The following is a 13,940-nucleotide window of genomic DNA, read 5'->3' on the forward strand; positions in this document are numbered from 1 at the left end:
TCTTAGATTGCGTACGGGATCTCTCTTCTCTAGGAGTAATTGTCCCAGTACCTACAGCAGAAAGAGGTTTGGGGTTTTATTCAAACCTTTTCGTGGTTCCATAGAAGGAGGGACCTTTCTGTCCAATTCTGGACTTAAAGTGCCTAAACAAGTTTCTGAGTGTTCCCTCTTTCAAGATAGAAACAATACAGTCAATCCTGCCTCTGGTTCAGGAAGGACAGTTTAGGACCCCAATAGACCTGAAGGATGCATACCTTCATGACCCGAATCACAGGGAACATTTTCAGTTCCTGAGGTTTGCTTTTCTGGATCACTTCCAGTTCATAGCTCTTCCGTTTGGCCTAGCTACTGCTCCGAGGATATTTAAAAAGGTTCTGGGGGCTCTTCTAGTTGTTGCCAGAAAATGCGGTATTGCAGTAGCGCCTTATCTGGACGATATCTTGGTACAGGCACCATCTTTTCATCTAGCAAAAGAACATTCGGAGTCCCTTCTCAGTCTTTTTCAATCACATGGATGGAAGATAAACTTGGAAAAGAGTTCTCTTACTCCAAGTACAAGGGTGAATTTCCTGGGAGTCTATTAAGACTCCATATTTATGAGAATATGTCTCACAGATCAGAGACGTTGCAAGCTAACTTCTGCATGTCTTGCCCTCCAGGCCTCCTTGAGACCCTCAGTGTATTGAGCAAATTAGACTCTTGGTGTCCTGCATGGACATCATTCCTTTTGCCAGATTCCATCTCAGACCCTTACAACTATGCATTCTGAGACAATGGAACGGCGACCATTCACATCTGTCTCAACAGATTGGGCTGGGCAGCCTGTAGAGAGACTCGCTCTCCTGGTGACTGTCCAGATCATCTGTCCCAAGGCACATGCTTTTTGAGACTGTGCTGGGAGATTGTGACTACGGACGCAAGCCTTTCCGGCTGGGGAGCCGTTTGGGGTGCCAAGAAGGCACAAGGTCTGTGGACTCAGGAGGAGTCCTCCCTTCCAATCAATATTTTGGAACTCCAGACAATCTTCAATGCCTTGAAGGCTTGGCCCCTTCTGAGTTTGTCCCAGTTTATCAGATTCTAATCAGACAATATAACCTTTGTTGCCTATATCAACCATCAAGGGGGAACGAGAAGTTCCTTGGCGATGAGAGAAGTATCTCAGATACTAGAGTGGGTGGAGACTCACAAATGTACGCTTTCAGCAGTCCACATTCCCGGTGTGGACAACTGGGAAGCGGACTTCCTCAGCAGGCAATCCTTTCACCAAGGAAAAATGGTCTCTTTACCCTGAGGTGTTTGTAGAGATATGCAGCGAGTGGGGGACACCGGAGATAAATCTCATGGCATCCCGTCTCAATACCAAGCTACCCAGGTACGGGTCGAGGGATCCTCAGGCAGAATTGATAGATGCCCTATCAGTACCATGGAGGTTCAGTCTCATATATCTTTTTCCTCCATTACCGCTTCTCCCTCGTGTGGTGGCTCGCATCAAATAGGAGCGGGCATCTGTGATTCTGATTGCTCCTTCATGGTGGCAAAGGACGTGGTTTGCGGATCTGGTGGGGATGTCTTCATCTCCTCAGTGGAGGTTACCTTGTCGCAGAGATCTGCTGATGTAGGGTCCCTTCTTTCATCAAAATCTAGATTCTCTGAGGCTAACTGCGTGGAGATTGAACGCTTAGTCTTAGCCAAAAGAGGGTTCTCGACACTCTGGTTCATGCTCGTAAACCAGTCACTCGTCGTATCTACCAAAAGGTGTGGAGGACTTACTTGTACTGGTGTGAGGAGCGTGGTTTTTCCTGGCATAAGGTTAAGGTTGCTAGAATTTTAGCATTCCTCCAGGATGGACTGGAGCAGGGCCTATCTGCTAGTTCCCTGAAGGGACAGATATCGTCCCTGTCAGTGTTACTGCGCAAAAGATTGGCTGAGCTTCCGGATGTGCAGTCCTTTGTTAAGGCTCTGGGTAGGATGAGACCCGTGTTTAGATCTGGGACTTCGCCTCGGAGCCTCAATCTTGTTCTTAGTGTTTTGCAGCAGGCTCCTTTTGAGCCTATGCATACTGTTGACATTAAATTGTTATCTTGGCAGGTTCTTTTTTTGTTGGCTATTTCCTTTGCGTGCAGAGTTTCTGAGATTTCTGCTTTGCAATGTAACCCCCCTTATCTGTTTTTTTCATGCTGATTAGGCAGTTTTACGCACTAGACTAGGGTTCCTCCCTAAGGTGGTATCGAATTGTAACATTAATAAAGAAATTGTTGTTCCTTCCTTGTGTCCTAGTCCTTCTTCAGCGAAGGAATGTTTGCTTCATAATCTAGATGTGGTTTGTGCCTTGAAGTTCTATCTTCCGGCTACTAAAGAATTCAGACAATCTTCCTCTTTGTTAGTCATCTATACGGGGAGGCGTTAGGGGCAGAAGGCTACTACGACTTCTCTATCTTTATGGTTGAGGGGTGTCATCCGCTTAGCTTATGAGACAGTGGGACAACAGCCTACTGAGAGGATAACGTCTCATTCCACTAGAGCAGTGGCTTCTTCTTGGGCTTTTAAGAATGAAGCCTCAATGGATCAGATTTGTAAGGCGGCTACCTGGTCCTCCTTACACACTTTTTCTAAATTTTACAAGTTTGATGTGTTTGCTTCGGCTGAAGCAGCTTTCGGGAGAAAAGTTTTGCAGGCTGTGGTGCCCTCAGAATAGGGTCCGCTTCTTTTTTCTGTTTCCTCCCGTTATTCATATTCAGTATAGTTTTCCCAACAGTAAGGAATGAAGTAGTGAACTCTCCCTGCCTTATGGAAGGAAAACATAATTTATGCTTACCAGATAAATTCCTTTCGTTCCTGACAGGGAGAGTCCACAACCCCGCCCGTAATTTATTTTTTTGATGGGCGGCTCCCTTTTTATATTATTTCTTCTGCCACCTTTTATACCCTGATGTTTCTCCTACTTTTCATTGTTCCCTCAGCAGAATGACTGGGGGATAGGGGAAGTGGGAGGGATATTTAATCATTTGTCTGGGGTGTCTTTGCCTCCTCCTGGTGGCCAGGAGTTGTATTTTCCAATAGTTAGGAATGAAGTCGTAGACTCTCCCTGCCAGGAAGGAAAGGAATTTATCTGGTAAGCATAAATTATGTTTTGGAAATTTGTCAGAGAAAACTCTTCTATGCAGACTGCAGATTTGTAGAGAATCAGTTTGTTATCAATAGAACTTAGAAGTCACATTGTTATTATCACACACCATTTAAGGTTTGTTTTTCAGTTTTTACAATACCATAGATCAGCAAAATCACATTTTGAAAGTATATGTTTTGGCATAATTACTGTATATAATCTCACAACTATGTACTGCTTTTTTAATAATAAAGAGTACAAATACTGTTAACATTTAAGGGATATGAAACACATTTTTCTTTTATGATTCAGAGAGAGCATGCAATTTTAAATAACTTTCCCATTTACTTTTATCTAATTTGTTTCACTATCTTGGTATCCTTTGTTGAAACGCATACCATGGTAGGATTAGATCTCCTGATTAGTGGCTGCATATATATGCATCATGTTTTTGTCTCACCCATGTGCATTGTTGTTTCTTCAACAAAGGATGCAGAAAGAATGAAGCAAATTAGATAATTGAAGTAAACTGAGTTTCATGTTCCTTTAATATTCATACAGTAGTTATATGTTTTACTAAAAAAAGGGATTGCAGTTAGGAAGGAATTTTTAGGGTACAGTATCAAAACATTTTTATATGTAAACACAAATTATTTCAAGTAATATCAAATATGGAAAAAACTGAATTACATACAAACAGTCCCAACTGTATTATTAATATTATTATTAATAATATAATATAATTGTATTACTTTCTAAAGGCTAAATTAGTTTGATATTTTTAAAATATGTATTTTTTTATCTTAGTTGCTCTCTTTGTAACTTTTTAAAATGTTCTAGTTTATACTCTGTTAGTATAATATGTTTTTTTATGTCTTCACAGATTGTGAATACATGAAATACACGAAAAGCAAAATCTGAAGTCAACTTCAACTTCTTTGTGGAAAGTTTGCGATATTAGTAATCTCCATCATTTTGAAGTATGCCGAACTATTTTGTAACTGCCTAGCGGATGAATAATGGTTGGCAAGTAGTAATATGTACTAATTGTGCGTACGGATATCAATATTGCATACAGTCCCGAAAACACACCCTGACTGGCTGTAAACACGCCTTTTCGATTTCTATTGGTTTTCAGTTGTTTTGACGTAATTGGTGGAAAAAAAATCTTTGAGCAACAATAGCCGGGATGGGACAAACTTCCTCCACTCGCGCAGTGGCGTGTCCTCCTGCTCCCTCCTCCACTGGCGAGTGGAAGAAACGGTTGAGGGTCCGGCGGAGGCCAGAAAAGGCCTCCGTTGATAACTGGGGGGCTAGTGGTAGTTCAGTACGGGAGGTTAATCATTGTATTACAGAGAGTAGTGTTATACAGTTGTATAGTACACAGGGAAAACTCTTACATTGTTGCAATAGAGAGAGAAGTCATACTTTGGAGTGCAATATAAGGGGAGGTAAAATACAGCGTGATGATATTTTGGGAAGTATAGCACACAGGTCTAATACACATAGTAATGCGATAGAGGATCCAGGTATAGAGAGAGGTGTAATGCAAAGTTCTATTACTCAGGGTTGTATTAGAGAGGAAAGTTTAATACAGAGGTGCAGTACAAAGGGAGAGGTAATTAGGTGTGGTGATGCAGAAAGAACTATTCTGCAGGGTCCCAGTACATTCAGTGGAGCAGTGCAGACTTCACATATAGAAAGATGTGTATTACAGGGGTCTAATACCGAGAGAGTAAGAATAGAGGGTACAATACAGGAGTGCAATACGGAAATAACACAGATACAGTTGTGTAATGCAGAAGGAGGGGTGTCTGGGAGTACAGAACAGTCTAAAATAAATGGAGGTGTTATATCAGAGCACAATTCAGGAAGAGGGTTAATACAACAAAACTATATAGTTAATACAGTACAGAATATACAGCAGTGTAATATAAAGGAAGGTGTATTGCAGAGGGTAAATGGGTATAATGCAGAAGAGGCAGTGTTAAGAAGTACAGTACAGAAAATACAGCATTATAATATTGAAAAAAGGGTATTGCCAACCACAGTACATGAGTATATTGCAATAGGAAGTGCAGGGCAGGGTATAAAGGGGTGTAGTTCAGAGAGAGGAGTGTCAAACAAAGTTCACAGTATACCTTTAAGAAAAGGAACCACCTCTTCTCCAGCCAGTGAAGTGACACAGAGCGTCTCACTGGAACAAGATTTAGAGGATGTTAGTGCATCGCTGAGTGTAAAAGAGGAGACTACTACAGATATATTACCTGGTACAACACAACAGATACCAACATACAGAGCTGGCACAGTCCCTTGTACTGGCACAGGACCAATCACCCCAGCTCCTGAGATGAGACTGGATGTTCAAGGAGTGGGGATCAGAAGGGATATGTCCAGAGGAAGAGGCTCGGAGGCAAGCATGCCTGGGAAGGAGAAAATATGGGCTGAGGACTCAGGGAAAGACAGCTTGGTCACTCAAAGAGACAATAACACAATTCTGGAGCAACAGAGAGAAAGTCTGAGTAGCATAGATGGGTGCACTGTTCAATGTAAGAAGACTGAAATTACTGAGAGAGACATAAAGGGACTAATGGTGCATGAGAGAGATCACGTGTGGAATAAAGAGATGGCAGAACATACCCAAAAAGATAGTTCATGGAGGCAGGACTCCCTGCATAGCGAATGCACATCAGTGTGTAAGATGACCAAAGAATGTGACATTCAGAAATGCTGTAGAAAATCTACAGATGAGAGGACTGCTAAGTTAGATAGCTGTGGTATGGGTTTGAGTAAGAGAGACTGCTCAGTAACATCAAGAGTAGATAACCAATTGAGACTATCTGATACCATTCATGACCCCAATAAGGAACAGTTAATTGGAGATTTGGGGGTTTCATGCTTAAAACTGACTGTAACACCAGCTGACACAGAAGCTGTCCTGGTGGCCACTTCTAGAAGAGATTGTCCTTTGTTGAGGAGTGGACCTCCACACATTGAGTTTAGGCTGCTGCCAGGACGGGAGAGTCAGGCACCAGTTGAAGTAGCCCCTGACACCTATAATTATTCTATTCCTCGGTTAATTGTCACCCGCGATCATAGCCCCAACCGCTGCCTTACTGTTTCTCCCTCTCTGAATCCTGAGACAATTTGTGGCTTGGATATACCCCAATCTGGCGAAGCAGAATCTCCCTGTTCAGACAGTGGTTGTGGAGGGTCTCCTGTCCCTTCCATCCTCCTGCGTAAGCTTTCCAGCTCTTCTGGCCTTTCCTCTGCATCGTCCTTTGAAGAGTCAGAGGATGACTTTGTGGGCAGCGATGTAGAACCTAATGGACAGCACTTGCATCTCTTGGTCTGCAGTCCAGATGACCCAATCTCTGCTGTAAGTAGTTCCATATATATGTACACAGTCATTCATAGTATGTTTTGTGTATGACTTTATGAATCCTGTCTTACTTGGCTAAACACATTTGTGTGAAAGGTGGCTTACTTATACCATGTTTTCATTAATATATGGTTGGCAACAAAATACATTTAAAAATGGTGGTGATATGTTTATGAAAGTACTAAAGGAAAGGGGTTGTAATATGTAACTTGTGTTGCTTATCATCATAGGATTGAAATTGAACATGAAGTAACCGGTTTGTAATACTGTGGGCTAAGGGATGAATTGGTTGTGGTGGCCCAGTGACCAAGCTGTTTAGATGGGGGGCTTGGAACTTGAGGATGGGTTGTGGGCAAGTGCTTGAGAGAGAACTGAAGATTTAGTTTTGCTTTGGGGTTGTGTAATTGAAAGTGGCAGAATTGGGCTTGAGGCCATCTTGAGCTGGGACCACAGGACTGGATCATTGAGAGGAGGGGACTTTGGGAAGGGTTTGAGGTCACACTGGGCTTTTGTGCTTGAGTAGTCTGTGCTTGTAGAGGCCCTTCTAAAGTACAAGCCTACAATGATTGGGTGCCTGTGGTTGCCCCAGGATAGGGGTCTTACAGCTGGTTGCTTGAGTGGCATCTTGTGATTGGGTGCATGAGGTGTATGTACTTTACTGCGGCCCCAGGGCTGAATGCCAGATGCAAGAGAAGTGGCTCTGAGTTGTGGGTATGTAGCTTGAGTTGAGGGTGCTTTTTATATCATAACTTGGAACTAGGTTTATTTACAATCAATACAAAGCGGATACCCACTTTGGTTCAACACCTTTCACATGTCTGGCAGGGTGCCGCCGCCTCCCCCCCCTCCCCGCTCACAGTCTGACAGTCCTTTAATGAGACTGTGTCTGTGTTTGTGTTCTCCAGATAATAGCCTATTAAATTCAATAGCTTTGTGTTTACATTTCTCCACGATTGTTCTTTAGTTTACCAACAGCTAACATTTAAGCTATGAAACATAGCATAGTGATATTTCATATTCTACAGTGCTTTATGTTCATTGTCAGTGAATAGATACGTATAATTATACAGTGCACCATGTTTACTATTATTGTGTAGGTACTCCTCACTATTATACAGTGCAGTGTATTCAATATCAATGAATAGATACTCCTCATCATTATACTGTACAGTATGCTCACTATCCAGGGATAGATTTTCTATGTAGTGCAGTGTTCGCATTATCCATTAATAGTTCTAAATTGTTTTCAATGCTAAACTCCCTGGGTCTGGGGTGGACACCCCTTCTTTATTGCTATGTAGCGCAGCCTGTTCACGCTCCGTGCCCCTCTGGCATGCCTTTGTAAACAGTCTGACACAATACACATCATCCAGCTGCAATGTGTATCTTAAAGTTGTTGATTTGACGCACTTCCTCGCAGTGGTGTTGTATGTGCTGGCTTTCGGAGTGTGCAGGTCACACGAGTTCTGTTGCCCCCTGCGTAGATTCAAACTGCTGACTTGATTGAGGCTACATTTATACCCATTTTGTGGCTTTACCGTGACAACACTCAAACTGTTTTGCAACATATTTTTAAAAAAGTTTTTTTTTTTTATGAGATTCAAGAAGTTTGAAGTCTAGTAAATTGACATGCTTTCCTACAGTATAATCCACAACGTTACACATCATTAGTTTAAAGCAATAATTAAAGGGAGCTGCCAAGGTGTTAATGCATTTAAAAATTTCACACCCACCCAGTATGTAAATTTTATTACAGGACTGCAAGAAATATTGAAATTATTAGGGTGTTTACTGTCCCTTTGTGATGGTTATTTTGTAACCTTTTGTTGTAATGTTTGCTGCTGACATATACTATGGGGTTGATTTATCAAAGCCTTCGGCATGCTTCGCACCCATTACAACTGCAGGTTCTCACAAGAGAACCTGCAGTCGGTATTTAACAAGCAGCAGTCATCAGACCGCTGCTTCCCTAACCTTTCACTACCTCTCAAGTGGCAAATTTCAATCTTGCCAGTCTCGTCTGAACGGGGAGATTGACAGCTCATGCCCGTGCGTGATAGGCTGTGTGTGGGCAGGGGAGAGATTGCACATGAGTTCAAAATAGCACTCGTGCAATGCGGAATTTAGCCCGCCAGAGGCGAGCTGTGGCGGACAGGGACACGTATGTGTACCCCTGTCTGCCGCAGCTTGATAAATCGACCCATATTCATACATAAAAATGTGTTCTATATCCCTTTAAACACTACAGATGACATGCAATATACAAATTCTGTTTTCCCCAGACTTTTTTTTTTTAATCTAGTGTTGCAGGAGACTCTTGTAATTCTTTTAATTGTAATACCTGGTTGGAAATGAGGACTCTCATATGTTAATTTCACTTCTACTGTATATGAAAAGGAGATAAAAGTGCAAAAATTACTTTGTTATAGAATTTGATTATTGGGTTATTGCTTGCACTAATGGTTAAAGGGACATTCTGGTCCAAATTTAAATCCACATAGATGCATTACATTTTTTGAATAGAAACATATTTGCAATATACATGTATTGGCAAAAATACTTCTAGTAAAACATATTACTTTTTTTTTTAGTGTTAACATTTTTTTCTGCACGTGCATGTGAAGCATCGCTAGATATTCTTAGTGCACCAGCATATTAAATACTGCAGCTGCTCAGTGTTCAAGTGGGGCTTGTATCATATCAGCAATTAACAAAGTGAGTCATTACCAGATGGCACAAGCACCTTTAGGCTCTCTGAGTAAGTGCTGAGTTTAAAATGCTGGTGCACAGTGCATACTTAAATACACTTTTAAAACCGCTATAGCTTTTATTAGAAGCATTTTTACTAATAAATGTATATTACAAGAATGTTTCTATTCAAAACTGAAATGCACCCATATGGTTTCCAGTTTTGGCTGGAATGTCACTTTTAAGAACACAAGTAAAAAGTTAGCTCCAAAGTAGCAATGCACTACTGAGGCCTAGTTAAACACATCTGGAGAACCAAAGACAAGAGATTTGTGTATTGCGGGACTCCTAGAAAGAAGTTCACCAAGCTAAATTTTACGTACGACTGGTTGTGTCTGGCGCGGGAAGTGGAGGGCCCCCATGGCTGTCTTGGGACTCTAATCCAGGGCCTAAGTTTAAAGCGCCAGTTGGCTCCCTGGCACCTGGGTTTGTCAAGCCCTGGCATAGCCACCAATCACCAGCTAGCTCACAGTAGTGCAACGCTGCTCATGAGCCTACCTAGGTATGCTTTTCAACAAGGGACACCAGCAGAACAATGTAAATTAAATAATAGAAAAACCTGGAGTCTCTTAAAACTGCATTATCCATCCAAACCATTAACCCTTTGAGTGCTAAGTACTTTCCCACCTGGGTGCTAAGCACGTTTTTTAAATTTTGCATGCCCCTTTTCCCTATATTGTCCTTTGTCATTTTTAAATAAAGTTGCGCGGTGACGTCATTACGCATGACGTCACCGCGCAAAACGGAAAGCTCCGCCGATGCCTGTCACTCTGCAGGCACGATCGCCGGGGTAGGAGCGGGTGGGAGCCCCCAGATCTCCCTCAAGGTGGGAGAGTGCTAGGGACGTCTCTGAGCCGTCGTTAGCACCTGAGTGAGAAACTCTGCGACGGCTCAGAGCCGTCGTTAGCACTCAAGGGGTTAAAGGGATTTGAAACCCATAACATTTATTTTGGGATTCAGACAGAGCATATCATTAAAAAAAAAAATGTTCCCTTGTAGTATTCCCCTTTTATATTTCAATTTGTAACTATGTTAATTATTTACAAAATAAAAGATATTAAAAAAAGAAGTTTCCAATTTTACTTCTAATATCAAATATTCTTTGTCCCCATTGAAGAGATACCTAGGTAGCATCTGGTGCACTACAGGGCAGGAAATAGTGCTGCTGCAAAACTGCTGCTATATAGTGCTCCAGAAATGGGTCGGCTCCCGAGCTAATGTCACTGGTTTTCAACAAAAGATATCAAGAGTATGAAGAAAATTTAATAATGGAAGTAAAATAGAAAGTTGTTTAAGACTGAATGCTCTATCTGAATAGTGAAATAAAAAAAATGGGTTTCATGTCTCTTTAAAGACCATCATGTCCCTATTATAAATGTATCATTATATTGCTGTAAATATAAAATAATATGTGACTGTTAATCTATCTTGAAGATATAAAACTTGGAGCCACCTACTGGCTCTGATGTTTGCACTATGGAGAGGTAGAATTTGTTGGGGTGAGAGAGCGAGGACTTTGCTTGATGCCCCGTGTTTCTAGCAAGCCTCCAGGCTCGCCGTAAACACAAGTTATAAAGCAACTGTCTAAAGACCGCTGCTCCATAACCTGTCCACCTGCTCTGAGGCGGCAGAGAGAAATCGTCAGAAATCAACCCGATTGAATACGATCGAGTTGATTGACACCCCCTGCGGCCGCGAATCTGCAGGGGGGGGGGGCCGTATTGCACCAGCAGTTCACAAGAACTGCTGATGCAATGATAAATGCAGAGAGCGTATGCTGTCTGCATTTATCGCTGTGCAGCGGACATGATCCGCAATATTGGATCATGTCCGCTTGCACAATGATAATTCGGCCCCACAGTATAGACTAGGGGTAATCAATTGTGGCCCTCTGAAGGTTTTGGAACTACATTCTACATGATGCTCAGCCTACTGAAATGCTGGCTGAGCATCATGTAGAATGTAGTTCCAAAACCTCTGGAGGTCCACATTTGATTACTCCTAGTATAGATCACTGCTGCTGCTTGCTTTAAAGTTGAATGAAGAGTTTTTGTTGGTTCTTTCCACTTTTCTTATGGCAAGGTGTAGAATAATGAACCTTTTTGTTTTTTCTTTGGTCATGACAAGGTGGGATCTGGGATATTTGTTGGTACTTTCTGCTTATGTCAACTGAAGTTGGGATGGGGAACCTCTCTTGGTCTCTTTTTGTTTGATTGAGTCTTTGATAAAATGGGATAGGAAAACCTTCCTCCATCCATTTTTACTTATTTTATGGTGAGGTAGGATTGTGACATTACACTATTTTCTTTGCTTGTGTCCTGATAAGAGAGAGAGAGAGAACCTTAAAGGGACAGTCTAGCCAAAATTAAACTTTAATGATTTAGACGGGGCATGCAATTTTTAAACAACTTTCCAATTTACTTTAATTATCAAACTTTGTTGTTTTTTTTCTCTTGGTATTCTTTGTTCAAAGTTAAACCTCTCATATGCTAATTTCTAAGCCTTTGAAGGCCGCCCCTTATCTCAGTACATTTTGACAGTTTTTTTTACAGCTAGACAGCGCTAGTTCATGTGTGCCATATAGATAACGTGCTTACATCCTTGGAGTTACCTAGGAGTCAGCACTGATTGGCTAAAATGCAAGCCTGACAAAAGAACTGAAATAAGGGGGCAGTCTGCAGAGGCTTAGATACAAAGTAATCACAGAGGTAAAAAGTGTATTAATATAACTGTGTTGGTTATGCAATGCAAAACTGGGGAATGGGTAATAAAGGGATTATCTATCTTTTTAAACAATAAAGCTTTTCAAGTAGACTGTCTATAATTTTTCTTGTGTCCTGTCAGTATGAATGTCTTGTCTGCTTCTTAGCCCTTTTGTATACTACAACATACTTTTAAGATCTGTCCTACAACACAGATTTTGGAGCTTGTTTAGCAATATTGACCTACCTTGTTTGCTGGTCTGTTCCTCATTTCTTCTAGCGGCTGCAGCTTGTCATACACTCTCCGACCCCATACAAACCTTTTTGTTTACACACTGATCTCTATTTTTATATACTGTTTGTTCTTCATGCGGTTTTACCGATCGGACACACTTCAGACAGAATAAACAAATATTAATACAGCTGCACAACATGGGATTCTTAAAGAACAAAAAATACCTTACTGGTGAAGTTTTTCCCTTTCTTCGCTTTGGTGCAGGGTTTTAATTAAAGGGACAGTAAGGTCAAATTAAAGGGATAGTAAACACCAAAAATGTAATTGATTAAAAAGATAGATAATTTCTTTATTTACCATTCCCCAGTTCTGCATAACCAACACTGTTATATTAATACACTTTTTACCACTGTAATTACCTTTTGTATCTAAGCTTCTGCAGACTGCCCCCTTATCTCAGATCTTTTGACAGACTTGCATTTCAGGCAATGCTGACTCTTAAATAACTCCACGTGTATGAGCACAATGTTATCTAATGCTGTGTTTAAAATCCTGGTGGACGGTGCATACTTAAATACACTTTTGAATCAGCTGTTGCTTTTATTAGAAGCATTTGTTGCTAATTCATTTATATTACAAAAATGCTTCTATTCAAAACGGAAATGCATTTATATGGATTCTAATTGTGGCTGAAATGTCCCTTTAAATTATTGGTCAAGTAATAGTCCCCAAGGCATGGGGGGATTTGGCTGTTGCTAAGTATGATAGAGTTTTGACTAGTACAATTTTCATATACAGGTACAAACCCCTTTATTCAAACTGGCTGGGATTTGGATCTCGGAATATTTGTATATTCGATTTGTATCCGTAAAATGGGACAGGTTAAAGAGGGGATGGGGCCAAGTGTAAGCAATAATATCTTATGTCATTTAGGCAATATTAACTTGACAGCTTATACATGTAACCTAAAGGTGGTTTATACGGTTTAAAACTTGTATCTACATAGTACCATTAAAAAGATATATTACAGTACTGGGTAAAGGTGTAGTTTAGCGTCCCATCCCAAATTCGGAAGGTACCACATCCCACCGTGGGGGGAGGGGAGCCATGTATAGGTTCCCAGCGGCGATTGTGGCGCCCGGGAACAATATTGGAAAAGAGCGATGTGTTCCAATGATATGGGAAGACCTAGGAGCGCCTAGCACAGGCCGAGGAAGTGATATTGATGCTAACTAGTATCTGCTGGTTTATCAGCTATACATTTATTTTTATTTTTAATCTTGGCTAACCAGCAGAGATACTAGTTAGCATCAATATCACTTCCTCGGCCTGTGCTAGGCGCTCCTAGGTCTTCCCATATCATTATTACTTTTTCTAAGGGTGAGCTAGGTCCCCTTTTGTACCCAGGAGCTAGTAGGAACTATCTGTGAGTGCTGTGAGATACCTAATAATCATCCGATGTGTTCCAATACCTGCCTCGGGTGCTGCAACCGCAGCTGGGAACCTATCCATGGTCCAGCTTCCTGCACCCATTGCAAAGCCTCTTCCTGGGTCTAAAATAAGGAATCTGGCTTCCTCCAATCACGGCATTGAATCAGACACTGATTCCCCCAGGGAGGAAGCCGTGATTGGCGGATGACCTATCCATCACTTCTGACATCAGAAATGGCTTGCGACGACCGGAGGAAGCTGGAGCTGCTGTCAAGTTTAAAGGGTAAGTATTTTTTCACAACAGGAGTGAAATGTAAATTTTGATGAATTAAAGTG

At 41.4% G+C, this 13,940-nt stretch overlaps 1 protein-coding gene across 1 annotated transcript in view; it reads left to right on the forward strand.

Annotated features, from left to right (window-relative positions):
* Window positions 1-4,317: 4,317 nt before the first annotated feature.
* Window positions 4,318-13,940, forward strand: part of ITPKC (inositol-trisphosphate 3-kinase C) — a 79,830-nt gene continuing 70,207 nt past the window's right edge. Inside the window, exon 1 of the mRNA XM_053721783.1 lies at window positions 4,318-6,485. Within this exon, the coding sequence (XP_053577758.1) occupies window positions 4,653-6,485 (1,833 nt within the window). The 5' untranslated portion in view covers window positions 4,318-4,652. The remainder of the gene's footprint in view (window positions 6,486-13,940) is intronic.

Source organism: Bombina bombina, chromosome 7 (genome assembly GCF_027579735.1).
Source record: "Bombina bombina isolate aBomBom1 chromosome 7, aBomBom1.pri, whole genome shotgun sequence".
Taxonomy (NCBI): domain Eukaryota; kingdom Metazoa; phylum Chordata; class Amphibia; order Anura; family Bombinatoridae; genus Bombina; species Bombina bombina.